The 18,385-nt window shown below is 48.6% G+C and overlaps 1 protein-coding gene across 2 annotated transcripts in view; it reads right to left on the bottom strand.

Annotated features, from left to right (window-relative positions):
• PRKG1 (protein kinase cGMP-dependent 1) overlaps positions 1-18,385 on the bottom strand; it is a 276,153-nt gene that overhangs the window by 213,283 nt on the left and 44,485 nt on the right. For both annotated transcript variants that reach the window (XM_050305505.1, XM_050305504.1), the window contains exon 2: positions 9,537-9,703. In XM_050305505.1, coding sequence (XP_050161462.1) covers positions 9,537-9,703 — 167 coding nt within the window. The remainder of the gene's footprint in view (positions 1-9,536; positions 9,704-18,385) is intronic.

Here is an 18,385-nt window from a genome sequence, read left to right as displayed (position 1 = left end):
TCTGCCCTGCCTGAGATTTCCTTCTCTTTTCCAGCTGTGTTACGTGAGGGCAGAACGTGAAGGGAGGGTTCCCTTCCTGACCCTCTCCCGCTGGTAAACACGAGCCGGGATCCCCGGAGCTCAGGGACAGATGGGGCTGTGCCAGCTCCTGTCAGCCCAGGAGCTGAGTGCTAACACAGGACAGTCTCTGCCACAGAGCTGGGGAACGAACCCAGGGAGGAGGAGGAGTGAGGAGGAGCTCCAGCCCTGCTTATTCAGACCCTTTCATACAAGAGGCTTCCCTGCAAGTGTCCCAGGCCAGGCTGGAGCAACCTGGGATACAGGAAGGTGTTGGTTTGGACCTGGATGAGCTTTAAGACCCCTTCCAACCCTGGTATTCCACGATTTCTTTGGCACAAGATGGAAGAGAGGGAAACAAATGCTCCTCCCAGCAGCCCTGGCGAGCAAAGGAAGCTGTGCAGAGTTACAGATTCGTGCAGTGCTGCAGATTTTCAGCTAAGGGGGGTTCTCCAAGAAAGGCCTGGCTTTTCCAAGAAGGAAAACAATGTACTGGAGATAGCTGACAAATGATAACAAGCAGGAGCTGCTGAGGGAAAGCAGAAAATAAACTTCCCTTCTTTCCACTCGTCATGCTCAGGCCCAGTTGTTCCCTGCAGATGAACATTACCAAGGACATCTCCTTCTCTCCTTATCTTGTACTGAGACTGGGAACAAATGTATTCCTTGGTTTAGAAAAAAACAAACCTTCCCTGGATTTAGTTCTGTCCGAGTTTTAACACAGGAAACCAGGGATTAAAGGAGATCTCTGGAGATAGTTGTCATTTTAGGGCATGTTGACCACTTGGCTCTCATAAAAGTCTGAACTGGGACCTCACAGTTGGGGTTTTTCCTCAGCCCCTATGGAGTAACCCCGTGGATTACTACAACCCCCTAGGGATCACTGGAAAACCACATTTCAGTGGTAATACCACTGTTCCCTCTTTCCAAAATAAACCATAAAATCCTAGAATGGTTTGGGTTGGAAGAAACCTTAAAGCTCATCCAGTTCCAACCCCCTGCCACAGGGGTTTAGGGGCAAAAATCACTCCCTAACCCTTAGGAATATGCTTTGCAGGGGTGTCTGCAGTAAAAGTCATGAGTTATTCACAATTTTCACAGACACAATCCTGAGTATCATGCTCTGGCATGGCCCTGCTGGACCAAAACCCCCACCGTGCTCCCTTTCCAGCCTGACCCATCCCAGGATTCTGAAGTCAGCAGGACTTGGCCAGAGACAGTTTTTTACTTCTTTTGTTAATATTATAACTTGGTTTCACTTTCCAATGGGAACAACTGCCACAAGAGAGGATGGCAAAAGAACACAGTGTTTTGGGATGAAAACCCTGGGGGGAATAAAAGCCCTGATTTAAGTAAGATTTCACATAATTAGGAACAAAGACCTTTTAAAAACTCCTGGACCTTTCTGTCCTACCCCAAGATAAGGGTTCCTATCATTTCAGCCATGATAAACAGCCCCTTGTGGATCAGTGCTGGAAGGATGGGATCTCAGAACCACGCCAGGATTATTGCTTTCCCAGATCTGCCTCGGCTCAACCCTCGGCTGCTGCTTTCATTTCTGACATGAGAAAGCCTACCCAGTGTTATTTCACCTTCTGGCTGCTCACAAAATAGCTGTTTCCAGTCAGAACCAAGAGTTTATGAAAATATTTGGCACAAGGATGGCAAACATCTTATTTTTATTAGTTTTTCCATCTTTAATTCCTACGTATTCTGATTGCATTTAATTATCATCCGTGTTTGGATGTGCTGGGAATGGCAGCTGGTGGGATACACTGTAATTTCCATTATTTTAGATAAATACAGTGCAAACATTGATCTGACATTTTTACTTGTTTCCTAAAATTCTCATTTCCCCCCACACCCCCAAACTCATCTGCCGGGAAGTTTGAGGTCAGGACCCACATATTAAAAAGCAGAAGAAGAAAATCAGAACACCTTGCAAAACAGTGCAATGAGAGAACCTCCCCCCCTCCCTAGTTTGACCCCTTTTTTTAATTTGAATTTATCCTCAGATTTCTCCCTGTCAGAGTTCTGGGCCGCACAAATCCATGGGAGTTTTTCCCCACTGAGAGAAGGAGCTGAGTCTCAAAACTCACACGAGCCTCCCTGTGGGGCAAAGGGATGTTCAGCCAAGCTCAAGTGTTTGAGGAACACAGATAAAAAATCCAGGGAATGCTGCTGGGTTTGCCATTTCCCCCTTTCCTTGCTGGAACAGCCGTGACTAAGGCACTGCTCAGCCCACCGCGGGCCGATGGCACCCTGGACAGTGTGTGCAGTGTGCCCTGTCCCACAAGAGCCCCGAGCGCTCAGGGGGCACACTGCAAGTGCCACACGGGCTGGGAGAGGCTGAGTCAGCCCCCAGCACAGGGGCACCCAGATGGCTCCACACAGCCTTTCATCCCCACGGCAGCTCCTCTCCGTGCACCTTCCAGACACATCCAAGGACCACCAGTCCATTTCTTTCCCAGTTTTCCTGTTCTCACCCTCTCATTTTCCAGCACAGAGGAGAAGAACAACCACCAGCAAATCTTACAAGGTAGAAATGCCCTGACTTTACAGTTTAAACCAGAAGCAGGAGGAAGCGTCCAAGGCCAGGCTGGACGAGGCTTGGAGCAAACTGGGCTAGTGGAAAAGTGTCCCTGCCCATGGCAGGGGTGGCACATGGATGAGCTTTAAGGTCCCTTCCAACCCAGGCCATTCATGATTCCATGAAAAACCTGCATCCTTTTATAGCCTGCACAAAAATCCTTGGTGCTGGTGCTGGCCCAGCAGAGCTCCTGGGTTTGGTTCCATGGGGAAATAAGTGATCCATCAGGGACAACTCTTTGGGATGTGCTCCTACAGTGAATGCTGCAGCATTCCAGGCAAGAGTCAGGAGTTGGACTGGACGGTCCTTGGTGGCCCCTTCCAGCCCAGGATGTTCTGTAATTCTCCAGCTGCAGGACACAGCCCTTTCCCCCTTCCCCAGGGCTCATTCTGAGCTCTCTGCACAGCCAGGAGCAGTGGGAAGGGCCATGAGCTCCATGGTTTGGTTTTGGAGAGGAGCGTTCAGAGTCAACAAGGAACCCAAAGCAAATGGAGCCCCAAAGAAAAGGGGAGGTTTTCCCTGTAAAGGTCCTTTGCTAACAGTTTGGATTGCTGACACTGCATTCTTTATCCATACACAGACTAAATGACAGAGCCGTGTGTTTTGAGGGGCAGAACCAAAGGTCACAATCCAGGCACTCTCATGTCCACTGCTATGATGAAAAGTCCTTTTATTTTCCATTTCATTTGTGGGAGTCTCAATAAAAAGGAATCATGGAACAGTGGGGGGGGCGAGAAGAAAGACATTTGTGCCTCCCTTTACAACTGCTGTTAATAAAATGAATGAGGCTTTATCTCACCAATTTCTTTTGTAAATAAAACCCCTTCACAACAAAGCAGTCCCTGCACAACCGCTGAGAAAAGAAGAAACAAGTGGCACATCAGCTGTGATCTCAGGCAGGGGGAAAAAAGACACTCTAATGATGTTTGTCAGGCAGTTTTTGAAGAGGTCACACCTGGGCAGGGTCTCCCCTGAAGAGGGGAGGGGGGTACTCGGCTGCCCGTGGATGAACCGGCTTGTGGGAATGCATTTCCAGAGCAGTTTCTCCATCTGATAAACTCTGAGTGCTCCTCCCTGGCAATAAAGGCTTTGAGCTTTTGCTGAGGCTGCCCCAGCTTTGTTCAGTGCCACACAGAGAGCCCTGAGATCCAGGGGAGCTCACATAATGATGGCACAGGTAGTTAATCACTGGGAATCTGAGCAGATCAAGCCAGGCATTCATCCTGAAAATGAAAGTATTCCCAGGTCATCTCCACACTCAGAGTTCCACAGCGTTGCTGAAGAACCTGCCAGCACTTCCCTCTCTCATCCAAATGTGACTGGGAAGCTGTGCTGACAGTGGGGCAGCAGTGAGGACAGAGCCACAAGGCTGGGCTGTTCGGGGGATTTAGACTTGTGTAAAGGCATTGTACACCCCACACACCCTGCAGTCCCTCCTCCCCCCTGCTCAGCCTGGCAGGACCTCAGAAAACCTTCAGCTGAAGTGATATTTGATGGCAGGAAGTCATTAGGTGCCAGCTTGGAGTGCATTTTCTTCTCCTCTCTACCCAAAACTGGCTTAGACTAACCAGGGGTTGGGTTTTCCTCGCTGAAAAGGAATTATTGCATCAAAGAATATCCTTGGAACACACTGATATCCTCTTGGCATTCCCAACATAAATTGTGTAGGGGATGGGGCTGGGTTCAATTGGGTTTTCTTTACCAAGAGGTCATGTGTAGGACCAGCACGGGTTGTTTGCTGAGATTTACAGGGGATTTCTTTCCCAAATCCCACCTCAGGTGACAGTGGCTGTTCCCACTGTCATCTTTCCCCCAGGAAGTGCTGGATTGCCCCAACTCAGCAATCTTTATTTATAAAGTCTGTCAGTCCACATGAGTCATTACAGAAAATATCTACCAGCCTGCAGTTTGGATGGAGTTATTTTTGGAGGAAGAGCATGAATTTATCCCCTAACCCTCTGCAGCAGCACTACCTGCCTTGTTTATACACCCCTAATGCTCTTAGTGCATTTAAAGGGCTGAGATTTAGCTCTGCAGCTTTAAAAATAACTGCTTTCTACAGAATATCAAACTATGTCTGTCATGAGCACAGTCATCATCCTTTCATATCCCACTTCATCATCCTTTCATATCCCATTTCATCATCCTTTCCCGCTTCATCTCATGAACACTCTGTGAAATAAATATAAGAAATGTTTAATTCTCCATCACTAATATGAGTAAAAAATGCTCTTGGAAGAGTTAATTATTAAGACACTGTAAAATTAAAATAACAAGCTGATAACAGTGGAAAATTGGCTTTGCATTGCCCTGGATATGGCAAGGGAGTTCAGTTTCTCACACCCAGAGCTCTAACACTGACACAGTAAATCAGCACAGCACCTGAATACTCAATTTGTCCTAGAGATTGCTACAAACAGGCTTTAGGGTTTTTTCACTTCTAGAACAAAAAGAAAGGGGGAGGAAAATCAAATGTTGGTCTGAATCTATGAAGTCCAAAAGGCAGCAGCTGCAGTTGCACCCCATTTCTGTAAGGGGTAGTTAAGGAATCTCCGAGAATTATCAAACAGATTTGTGCTCCAGCCTTACAGGGGCAGGCTGTGAAACTTTTGGAGTGCACAAAAGCCCAGGAAGATGCGGGAAGGCCTGGGTTGAAGCAGGTTTAGATGGAAGCAAAAGCACTTGCTCCATGAGACACAAAGCCTCCCGGAGGAGGATTTCACCCATCTGAGCCCAAGTGGGAGGTCTGCTACAGCCTCCTACTCTTCGCTCTGTGCTTTAAACAGCTCCAGAGACTTTGTTTGTCTTCCCTTATCAACACCGGGTTTGATGTCCTGGCACGGCCGGCAGTTTCTAGGAATGGGTTCCTTCCCAAGCCATCTCTGACTCCCAAAAACCCACGTTCCCATGGGAAGTCACAGTTAAACTCTTCATTCCTCTGGAGAAGCTACCAAGAGTGTAGCAGAGACAAAGCCTCCTTTAGAAACAAAACCCCACGACTGAAGACAAAAATAAAACAAAACTGAAGAGGAGAGGGAAAATACCAAAACAAGGGCTGGGGAAGTGCAGGTTGGTTCTCAGCACCGTTCCTAAAAAGCTGCTGCTTCCCTCTCCCTGCCTCCAGAAGCAGGAGCCCACAGCTCTTTGTCCTCCCTCAGGTTCTCAAGGTGTGGTGCAGAGGTGCAACCTGAGGATTAATGTGCACAAGGGCAGTCAGGGAGCATGTTACAGCACCAAATCACGGGTGACAGAGGAGCTAACCCAAGGATTTAAACCTTCCCTTTTCCCTCTGCTCCCTGTATTACTTCTCCCATACTTTATGGGAACAGCAACAACCACAAAAGGAGGAGCCTTTACACCTATTAATACAGTCCCTAAAAAACTTGGGGTATGTGTTTGTCACAGTGTGACTGCTCCTCACATGAGAGCCCAAGCGCTGTCACCTGATTCATGCACAGCCCCGCTGCTGGATCGTCCCCTTCCTAATGCAGACATCAGAGCTGGCACGCTGCAGCTGACAGGTTCAGACAGAGCAGGAGCACGAGAGGAAACATTTGCTTTCAGAGGTGGGATCTCACATTTATCCTCATTAGTGCACAGCTCCAGCCTGTCAGCAGGGCGCAGACCGACGAGGGGCCTCCCTGACAGACACCTCGCCAGCTCGGCACGTTTCTAAGTGCTTACAGGGAATTTTAGAAACCTTATGGCCAAAGGCAGGATGCAAATTGCAAAACTACAACTTGGAAAGTGTTTAGGGTTTGGGTTTTTTCCCCTTAAAAAAAAAACCACAAAAAACCAAAAAACAACACCAGAACCCACAAAAAACCCTGGAGGTGGTGGACTCATTTTAGAGGCAGAACATGATTAACCAGTGAGAACCTTTTTTGGCTCTACAAACCCTTCAGTTTTAAGACAAACAATCTGTTGAGCCACTCTTGGAGCAGCAAACTTTCTCACAGCAGAGGGGATATTTCTGACGTGTTTATTTTACCCTTTTCCCTCCAGCCTCCTCAGCCTGGGAGGACGTTCCTGCTGAAGGTGCTCACAGCATGAATGTTTCATGCTTCCCCTGCCATCACAGATACAGTCATTTCCACTCTCAAAGCACAGCTGTAACGTTTTTGTGTGTGTTGCTCACCCCTCTTTACCCAGTTCAGTAAATATGCCAAAGTGGGGGAGTTTCTTAGCAAACACGAGGGGACTGAAGGTTGTTCCCCACCTTGACACAGGGCAGAGCCTGAAGGAGCTCTACCGAAGAAGGAGGAATCTGAGGTCAACACTCATCATCGCTTTAGGATTCACTGAGCTCAGCAAACAGATTTTAACATTCATGGGGAAGAAGCAGAACACTCAAGGATCATCACTTTAGTGTCTCATCAGGACCAGCAGAGCCCTCGTGCCTACAGAGAAGATGAGAACCGACGGCGCTGCCGCTTCCCCGGGAGCCCAGCAATTAACAGGGAGCAGGATGGATGCTCCCAAATCCATCCTGCTGCAAACACTGTGGAAAATCAGTCCAGGGCAGCAGCCCCAAAGCACAGCTCAGGCTAAACACTGAATCACCAGTTATAAACAAGCACAAGAGTGCTGGTCACCAAATCATCTCCATGGCTAATTTTTATTGTCCTAATCATGACCCGGAGGACAAGAAAGGAAAGAGTTAATGGGAGGAAAAGAGCCTTTATTTGATTTTTTTGAGAAATACATCTCAGTAACACCCCAAGATGGGTTTGTCCAGTAGAGTTTCGTAAAGAGGAGAGTTTATATTTGGGTGCAGTGTGTTAATAACTGAGATGACACAGAATGATGGGGCAGAATGAGCTCCTGAGCCCCTTCCCAGAACCACAACCCAGCCCATTCGATAAAGTCCTCTCATTTCCATGACTTCACCACCACTCATTGCATTATGTCTAAACATAGACCATCAACTCTTCATAATTCTGTTTGCAAAGCATTATGCATATTTAGGGAGCTATCTAAATAACCTTAAATTAAGTTACAAGGCCAAGCAAAGACTGGGAGAGAGCCAAGTCGTGCCCTCACACACAGGGCTGCCAGAGCAACGTGGACAAGCTCCAGTGCCCAACAGACACACAAGTTTTGGCACACATTTGTTGTACCTTCATCATCAGATGGCCATCTGATAAATAATCACAATAAATGTCATCAAATCTGATCCATAATAGAGTTATCTGAGTACCAAGCCCTGTTCCATACTCCAAACCATGGTGGGCACAGCTCTGCCCACAGATCCTCTCAGAAATCCTCCCCTCCGAGGAATGGGAGGAGGCTGAGCAGGGGAGAAGCACACCCTGAATTTGACAGGCCCTGTTGTTACAGGGGGGGTTTTCAAGGGACAACACTGAACACAACACCCAAAACCAGCTGCTTTGCATAAACACCCCGAGCAACCTTCTGGTGTGAGGGGGCTTTGGGAAGCAAGCACAGAGCTGGGCAGGGAGAAACCTCCCCATTTTCACTAGGAAAAAAATACTGTTCTAAAGCAGTTGTTTTATTATCCACAGGACGGGTTCTGCACCTCCAAAGAGCCTCTGTACTCAAACAAAGGATCGAAAAGTTTAAATCTCCCTGTGTAATGCTGAGAGAAGAAACATTCTGGTAACACCACCCCCCCCCCCAAACAATTCACAGGAACACCACCTGAATGTGCAAACTTTCAAACTATGAAAAGCCGAAGGAATTAAACCTGTGCCTTGAGAAAGGCCTTAACCTTAAAAGGACAGAAGATTAAAGTTGTTTTGGGAAACTAGTGAAGAGCACTTGCAGCTATACAGCCTGGAGAATTTGGCAGGAAACCTTGTTTAAAGGATGGCTTGCTGCCTTGGAACTAGTTTTGTTTCAAAGAACAATTTCAGGAATTAATATACATATGGGCAAGCGAGAATCCTCCGCTCCCCTCAGGTGCCACCTGGCCAAAATGGTTCTGAGCCCAGCAGACATTCTGGAGAGGAGCAAGAAGCATTTGATAAGCATCTATCCATTTGTGTGCTACCAAATCCCACCAGGAATTCACTTGTTGTGGTCTCTACACAAAACCAGGGACGTTTCCCTCAGAACTCCCTCTGAGAAGAGGGATGCTGGATGCTCCCAGCTCAGTAACTCTCACAGCAGACATGCCCTTACTGACAAATGAAAAACCTAAACACAGACAAAATCCACTCAGTGTGCCACGTGAGGAGCCAGGAAACTTGGGAAGGAGAAGAAGAAGATGCAAAGAGCTGGCATTTTGGAGAAGAGCAGCACTGGCAACACTGAACCCCCAAAAGGGTTTTCAGAAAGCTGAACAGCCACTGCTCTCGTGTCCCACCCAGCAAACAAAGCCCTGCCATGACACACCCTGGGACAAATCAGACATGCTAAACTGCAGCTGCTACACTTACTCTGAGCCAGGATGGAAGAACACCATTTCCCATTATCCCAAGCACGGCACTGCCCAGAGCCCCCTGTGCTTGCCAACATTTACAGCCCTGCCCTCCCAGTGCCCTGCAAGGAGCGGGCTGGGACCGTCCTCTCCCTGCCTGAGCAGGCATTTCCCATTGCCACAACACCAATCCTGCTGCTGAGTCCCCACTTTATCCAGCAAACCCCTGGCACTGTCTCAGAGCCAAAGGACTATATTTAGTGAAGGTTTATTCAAGGGATCTCAGTGCAAGGTTAACAGCTTTCACCTCCTTTCTTTATATAGGGAGGCGCACAAGCACAGTCAGAATTTTCCAGGCAGGAGTAATCCACACAATTTTTCAACCACCATATTTAGACAATGTCTTCAACCTTTTTCTTTGAAATCATTTTTCCCATGAGACAGTTTTTGTCTCTGCACGTGTTGAAATAAAGGAAATGAATACGTTTAATTTTTTTCCAGCCCTACCTTCCATGACGTACACCAGGGAACCCACGTCTCCCTCCTTGATGATGCAGCTGTCTTTGCCATACTCCACGGGATACATACAATCCACAATCTCCTGGATCTGGGACAGTTCCAGATTCTTCATGAAGTCATTGTCAAGGATTGCTTCCTTTATCAGCTCCTTGGACCTGTGGCACAAAGAGAAAGACCAGATTTACCCAGGTGTCCACCAGCCCAGCTCATCTATAGTGAAATTCAGCACAATCAGTGCCCCAGTGAGTATTTCCTTGGGAGAAAAAACTCAGTACTTCCCCTAAAAATGTGCAGAGAAGTTAAAAAAAAATTACAGGAACATTAACTCGTAATTATTTGTCATAATTAAATTTCAGATGCACCACGTATTGAAATAAAAACAGATTCCATGTGGTTGCAAGACCCTCTTTTAGCTACAAGTTTCATGTCTGTGCAACCCCAAAGAATAACATGGCTACTGGGAACATCTTCCACATGCAGAACTGAAAGGAAACACAAACAAGAAGTTAAGGGATTTATGACTTAGTTTATTACATTTTCTGTTCATTATACAAACTGGAGCACAGCACAGTGTGATGCTGCACTGACTCTAAGGGTGTTGTAACCACTAGAGGAGGCACCACTGGTACAGTAATAGCACCACCTTTAATTCATTCCTTTGCTGACTACATGGACAATTCCAGAGTCCTGCCAGGGTGCACAGAACCATCCGTGCAGTTCTGCTTCGGCACAGGATGGGGCTGGGAGGTTGGAGTCCCCAGTGGCCACCTGGCCAAGCTGAGGAAGGAAGGAGCTGTTCCTGAAGGCACAGACACCAGAACTCCACCTTCCCCTGCCCTCCAGGAGCCCACCTGGAACGGGCACACATGGCACAACCTGCTCACTCCAGAAATGCCTCTGCCCACGCCCTCTTAGGAGGGATAACATGCCACAGAACCACTGAGGTGTTTTCCCTGATTCTCCCCAGATTCTCCCCGTTTCTGCAGTTAAAGTGCTACTACACGGTGAGTCACTCAACTGAACCTTCCCATCCTCCCTTCACACTGCCGAGCTCGACACCGCCCAGTGCCCATGCAAATGAGCAGCTGAGGATGTGAAATCCCGGTCTAGACCGAAAGCCAAGCCCCCAGAACACCCACAGCCCGTCACCTGTCACCCTGCAGCTCCCCCTCTGCGGCTGAACCATCTGCTGGGGTGACAGCAGGCACACAGCAGCTCCCTGCAGAGCTGGGCCGTGCAGCAGGGCTTTATCTGCTGGGAAGATGGGCACGAAGCAAGGCTTCCAAAGCAAGGCACGCTAAGGGAGCGTGTCCTCTCGGCAAGGAGCCAAACCCAGCCAGCCCTGCAGGTGCCCTGCCTTTGCTGCAGTCCTTGTGCAGGACACCCCAGGGTTACCTGCAGCACAGGTACAGCTCAGTAATGGCTGAGATGCTTTTGATAGTTTTGAGGTTCTTCCAGCAGAACGTTCTGCTTGCCAACAGAGTCCATCAGGACTGACCAGATGAGGAAAGGGACCAGAATTCCCAGCCCGGACATGGGCTGCTGCAAAACCACTGTGCTCCTGAGAGCCTGAGTTTGAATTTACACACCAACACTCCAGTTCCTTCTGTGTGCAGATAAAACCCTTCTCCTGTGCTGTTTCTTCCTTTCAGTACAGCCAGAAGTTGGGAATTTGCAAGGCTGCCCAGATCACCCAAGTTCCTACTCCCTCCTCCTGTGGAAGAGCTTCCCATGCTGTGCCTTGGCTTAGCACTGCTCTTTTGGTCTTAGCCACCCCCACAGCCCCCCAAATCCTAACAAAACACTAATTATTAACGTTACTCGACTGCCTGCCCAAGAAGCAAAGCATAATAAAGGCCTTGGCATTAGTTGTATCAACTTGCAGTACAATTCCAGGCATTTATTTCATTCCAAGGCTCAAAATAAGGCTTTTTCCATGAAAAAAGAAACCAGCCTTCCACGTGGAGGGGTTGCAAGAACAGCCACAAAGGGTGGAGGGAATTCCTGGTTCAGGTCAGACCTCCCCTGCTGTCCTCAACACAAAACAATGCTCTCCTTGTGGGAATCAGACCCGGCACAGCACTGCAGGAGGAGCTGGGAAATTTGGTCTGAACGACAGCAAAGGAGCAGGAAAACCCACGGGAAGCCAGTTGGACTCGAGGATCTTAAAGGTCTTTTCCAGCCTTTATGGTTGTGTTTTGGGGAGAAGCAGCAAACCATGTTCCCAGTGGGAACAAACCTGGGGGATTCCTGCTGTTGTTACAGTGTGAGAGCCCCTCTGATCCACAGCCCTCCAGGACAGACACATCAGGGAAGCTCAGGGTTCCACGAGCCACTCAAAGCCTCTCAACCACAGCACAAAATGTATCCACCAAGAAGAAAAACACCCTGGCCCGGACATCAGTGACACAGTTTCATCTGGGCCACATCTGAGCACCTTAAAATTAGATACCAACACAGAATGGTCTGGAGAAAAACTCAGTCGTGCCTGAATGTAAGAGAAATGGGTGTTATTAGTGAAGGATTATTAGTTAAGGTGAGACTTTGACTGCAAAGAGCATGAGGGAAAAGCACCCCCAAGCTGCCCTTAAACAGCGCTGGATGGAGGAGAACCACCTTGAGACCCAACTGCTTATTTATGGGACTATTTAATGGAATCACAGAATGGTTTGGGTTGAAAGGACCTTAAAGGTCATCTCATTCCACAGACTAAAGCACACTCAGCTGTTTGGGAGCTCCAGCAGGAAATATTCCATCCATCCTTTCAAATGAAAGAAGGGAAAAGCTTAGTCTGACATATTTGAAAATGAGTCTAAATGATACTAAAAATACATTGTCATAGCTACTACAAGAGTTCCTCTATTGTTCCCTGCGAGAGAATATTCATCACTCTAATAATTCAGAAAAATTATTCATGCAGTGCCATTAGCAGGCCCACACACCGGCCCATGCCAGGCCTTCAGCAGCTTCCACGTTGTTTTATTACGTGGTTTTCTTCCAGTGCTGCTCACAGGTGCCATTTCACATAAATACCAACGAAAAAAATCTATTCATTTTTATATTGAATCCCAGAATCCCTGAGGCTGGAAAAGCCCTCCCAGCCCATGGATCCCCCCTGTGCCCAATGCCCACCAGCCCTGCCAGGGCTTTCCTGTTGAGGGCCCAGAACTGGGTACAGATTAAAGATATAAAACTCAGAGCATATAAATAAACTCGTAGTTCACAATTATTCCACAACAAATGCTTTTCCAGACCACAGCATTCCTTAATCACCATCATTATTTCAAACCAGCATCTATCCCTGACGTGTGAATACAAAAACCTACCTAGTAATACAACACAAAAGGTATTTAAAATGGTCAAGCCCACACTCCTGCCACAACAACTAAGTGGTTTAAACACAGTACAGCTGTTTTTTTAAGTACCTCTTATTTTCAAATAGTGTTTATTCTGCATTTCCTGAAAGCAACAAAACGCAAACAAAATCAAGCACAATATTTGTAAAGGACCGGGACTGTTTCCAAACAAGCCAGTTCCAAGGAGGAAGCAATTCCATGAATATTTACTTAGTGCTGAGCAAAGGTCTCCTAATGCAGAGGGTCACTCGGGGTAGGAAGCAGTTATTGTCATCCTTCCTCTGCAGAGGAAGGAGCCTGGCACGGAGCCATCCCCGTTTTCCTGAAAGATTTACGATCCAGTGTGATGGGAGGCTTGATGAAGAGCTTAAAAAAAGGGCACAATCCTCTGCAACACATCCTGTCCCAAATCAGTTTAAGTCCATCGTGGTAATTAATAAGGCAACAGTAGGAAGAAGGTAATTGCATTCCAGTTCTGCACAAGCCATGCAAAAAGAACCTTAACAGGTTTGCTAAAAATACACTTGACACATAAAAACCCGGCCTCTCAGAGGGGAAGAGCAGTGGTGTGTCCATCCCCACACCTCCCAGTCCCGTGCTGGGGCTGCTCCAACCAGCCAGGGACAGCCACCAACCTCCATCCCAGCCAGGGACAGCCACCAACCTCCATCCAAGCCAGGGACAGCCACCAACCTCCCATCCCAGCCAGGGACAGCCACCAACCTCCCATCCCAGCCAGTCCAGGGACAGCCACCAACCTCCATCCAAGCCAGGGACAGCCACCAACCTCCATCCCAGCCAGGGACAGCCACCAACCTCCATCCCAGCCAGGGACAGCCACCAACCTCCATCCCATCCCAGCCAGGGACAGCCACCAACCTCCATCCCAGCCAGCCAGGGACAGCCACCAGCCTCCATCCCAGCCAGCCAGGGACAGCCACCAACCTCCCATCCCATCCCAGCCAGGGACAGCCACCAACCTCCATCCCAGCCAGTCAGGGACAGCCACCAACCTCCATCCCAGCCAGTCAGGGACAGCCACCAACCTCCATCCCAGCCAGCCAGGGACAGCCACCAACCTCCCATCCCAGCCAGCCAGGGACAGCCACCAACCTCCATCCCAGCCAGCCAGGGACAGCCACCAACCTCCATCCCAGCCAGCCAGGGACAGCCACCAACCTCCATCCCAGCCAGGGACAGCCACCAACCTCCCATCCCAGCCAGTCCAGGGACAGCCACCAACCTCCCATCCCAGCCAGTCCAGGGACAGCCACCAACCTCCCATCCCAGCCAGTCCAGGGACAGCCACCAACCTCCCATCCCAGCCAGGGACAGCCACCAACCTCCCATCCCATCCCAGCCAGGGACAGCCACCAACCTCCATCCCATCCCAGCCAGGGACAGCCACCAACCTCCATCCCAGCCAGGGACAGCCACCAACCTCCATCCCATCCCAGCCAGGGACAGCCACCAACCTCCATCCCAGCCAAGGGCCTGGCAAAGATCTCGGCCCCATTTTCTGTCCCAGCAAACAGGGGCCAGGTTCCAGCTGTGCCAAGCCTCCTATTAAAGCCTGACAGTGGCCATAAAATGCCAGATTTCCAAAGCCTGCTGAGAACATCCACTGGCAGCTCCTCAGCCAGGAGGGCACAAGAGAAATGAAAACGTGGGTTGGTAGGTGTGAAAAAGGACCCTGAGATGCTTCTCCACAGCGTGGGGGGCTGAGGGGGGACTCTGCCCCTCTGCCCCTCAGGTGAGACCCCACCTGCAGGGCTGCCTCCAGCCCTGGGGAACAACATCCCATCCTGTGATGCTCTGCAGTGCTTGGTAAGAGGCAAAGGGGTTTGCAATGCACACAGTAACGTCCCAAAGCCTGTAGTTATCCTGACAGTAATTCACAGTTTACAAAGAACAGAATAAAGAGTCATCTCAGGCTCTTCACCCACAGCAAAAAGAAAACCAACCCACATTCCCTAAGCCAGATTTGTACCTTTCAGCAATAAATTTATTGTACCTTCCTACAACAAATGTCAGAACAAGAAGTTAATCCTCATCCCAAAAGGTCTTATTTGAACACTGGAAAAGCCACTTGCTGAGCTGAAGGGAAGGATTTAAGAGCAGATGGAAAGATCATGCCGTGCCCATCTAGGGATGCTTCCAGCACCCAAAGCCCTCCCAGCACACGCTGTGCTGGTGCAGCACCAGTGGAGCCTCCAGGAACCTGAGGTTCAAGGGGAGCCGTGGGGGCTACACAGGGATCATGCTCCAGGGAATCTGCTGCTGCCAGGAGTTCATTAAACAGAGGTGGATCAAGAACAGCAAAAGAAATGAGGAGTTCCATGGAGACAGCAGCGGTGCATTGAACACGGTGTCGTGTTCACCCCCCCAGCTGCACACCTAAACCATTCTACACTGCCAGCAAGGGAAGTGAAAAGCAATGTACTGGGCAGACAGGCTGAAGGTGCCCAAAAAAAGGGAAGCAAAAAAGACAGTTTGGAATAACAGTCAAGAAGACGGAAAAGAAAAAAAGTAAATTTTTCTTCAGTTGTTTCTCTCTCCAAGGTTTGAGTAAGACCTTTCAATAATGCCCATACTAATGAGGGGAAAGGAGTATTTTTTCTAGAGCCACCTCCCTCAGGAGCCTGCCAACTACTGCTGATGACCTCAAACCCACATTTATGGGGGAAACACCTACAGCAATTTGACCAAGCAGTGACAGAGCTCACTCACATCCAGGGCACCTTTTTTGGCACCAGTGTCACCACTGCTGTAAAAATTCAAATTAAATACACATGTACACCCTTCACGTCTACCCACCAACTGAACCTACCAAGTGTGCTTGTACAAACTCGTGCCCAAAGCCTTTTTGGGGAGCTTCCATATCCATCCACAAGGAATTGAGCTGATTTCTGCAGATAAGAAGCATGGAAAAAAAAAAAATCTGCAGCCTCTGCCCCAGAACACGACGAGAGACGCAAGGACTGAGCCAATCCCTACAAAACCCGTCTGTTTAAAATCCACACCGAGAAATGTTTGGAAGTGTTTACCTTCTACAAAACGTGGCCATGGAAAAAGAAAAAAAAATAACAAAAACAACCCTTCCTTAAAAAGAGAAAACACAGCCAAGTATTAGGCCTGCTCCAGATTTCCAGAAACTATCCAGTAGGGTATGAATACAATGAAAAAAAGTGATCAGATTTTTTTCTAAGCTGTCCCTGGACATCCCTCCATTTCCAAAGGGAGCATCCATTCCAAGTGACACAAAAAGCAAAGGTTGCAAGTTTCTAGCAGGTTTGGGGAAGCTTTTTGCTCAAAGGCTACGTTCACAGAGCTGGTACCTCTGATTTTAAGCCCTTGTGTACCTAAAAAGGAGCACGTGAGACTGGAACACACACACGCTGCTCCAGAATGGAATCACTGACTGGTTTGGGTTGGAAGGGACTTTAAAGCCCATCCAGTGCCACCCCTGCCATGGGCAGGGACACCTCCCACCAGCCCAGGCTGCTCCAACCTGGCCTTGGACACTCCCAGGGATCCAGGGGCAGCCACAGCTCCTCTGGGCACCCTGTGCCAGGGCCTGCCCACCCTCACAGGGAACGATTTTTTCCCAGTATCCAACTTGAATTTCCCCTCTTTCAGTCTGAACTCATCTCCCCTTGTCCTGTTGCTCCAGTTGCTGATGAACAGCCACAACTCCACATCAGCTGTTTGCTTTGGCTCTGGGTAAAGCCCACTCTGAATGTTCCTTAAGGAGAGTTTTAAATGTAACTTGAGAGCTATTCTTGTCCCAGTAACGGGGATTAAGCACAGGATTCAAGTCTGGCACTGAGGAACACCAAGGCCCTTAAATACACTTATGGATTTTCTTTGCAGGGCTTGTCTTCCCCACAACACACAACCCACAGCCTCTACATTTGACAGGGAAATGTCTGAGTAGGATCTTAAAGGTCTTCAGCAAGGCTGTTCCTGCACAGCTGGATGTAAGAATATGTTCTTCACAAGAGCACACTAAAATTTTTAAGCAAAATGCCAATTTAAAAAGGGACAAGCAACAGATAAAGTAACAGTGCCCCGACCTAAACCTGTAAACCGGAAAGATAACTCCCCCAATTTTGTTTTTCTTGTACTTAAATGCAACCTGGAGTTGCAGAACCGAGTCGCTCTGCAGAGAATGTTGCTCAGACACCTCCAGTTAGGATTTCTAAATATATCAGTTCACTGCTGTTCATTATACCAGATTTTGGCATTCGACATTTCAAAGGAAAAATCATTTCAGGAGGGAAAAAAAAAAATTAAAAATCTCCTTTCACCTACGCTGAAAATTGTTGTTAGTCTAAAAATATTGCAGGCAAGAGCTGGTTAACTTGCATTTTAATATGTCTCACCCCACAGATCTCAATTTACCACCCCTTTTTTTAGGCTCGTATTTTGCATCCTAAAAAAACCCAGGTTTAGATGTTGGAAATGCTGGCAGGCTCACTGAAAAGAAAAAGTTGGCTCTTGCCAACCAAATTTGCCTCTATTTCTGAAATATCTGACAGCTCTGAGAGAGCTCCCACATGAGCTTCACTTGCAGAAACCACTACCAAACCCTCCAAGAGCATCAGGCAGCTACGTCACCCCCCGAAGCAAACAGCAGAAGCTTTGGGCAGCTGATTACAGATGAAAACAGGGAATTAGCAGATCACTGAGGCTGGAAAAGCCCTCCAAGGTCACCCAGTCCCCCCTGTGTCCCATCCCCACCTTGTCCCCAGCCCAGAGCACTGAGTGCCACGGCCAGGCCTGCCTGGGACACCTCCAGGGTGGGGACTCCAAACCTCCCTGGGCAGCCCCTGCCAGTGCCTGACCACCCTTTCCAGCCAGGAGTTCCTCCTAACCCATGGCAAGGGTGTGCTGAAGGGGGAAGGAGTGACTCCCAGAGGTTTCTTTTGAGGGGTGTTACCCCAGCACCTTCACAGTTTGGTTCTTGGAGTTGAAGAATTTTCTCATCGACAAAACCAACAGAACAAAACCACCTGTGCCCGTGTGTCTCGACACCAAGGCACCCAAAAACAATGCCACCTCCTCCAGGAGGAGTTCAGCAAGCTACACCGAGTGGCAGACAACACATCCTGAAGGTCACACAGATCCATCTTGAAAAGAACCACGTCCTTGAAAGGCGAGAGTTGCTCCATCCATCACACCACTATCCACTCCTGGCAGCTCCACGCAGCGAGCCCTGGTTGGAGGCAGGGCTGAGCAGTGCAGCTAAATGGCAGCTAAAACAGTCCCCCTGAGTTTATTAACATATTTTGAGGTCTGGGTGGCTTCCTAGTGACAAATGAACGTGTGGACAGTGAAGTGCATTCAGATGCCCCCAAGAAGAAAGTTATTGATGGCACTACGGAGATGGCCTTCACCCTGGTGGCATAAGCAGGAAATCTGCCAAGTGGAGGATAACCTAATTTAAATAGAGGCAGAAATCCAATTAGAGATGCTCTG

The sequence above is a fragment of the Myiozetetes cayanensis genome, unplaced genomic scaffold, assembly GCF_022539395.1.
Source record: "Myiozetetes cayanensis isolate MyiCay16 unplaced genomic scaffold, myiCay2020 scf10, whole genome shotgun sequence".
NCBI lineage: Eukaryota > Metazoa > Chordata > Aves > Passeriformes > Tyrannidae > Myiozetetes > Myiozetetes cayanensis.
This window is presented reverse-complemented; position numbering and strand designations above follow the sequence as displayed.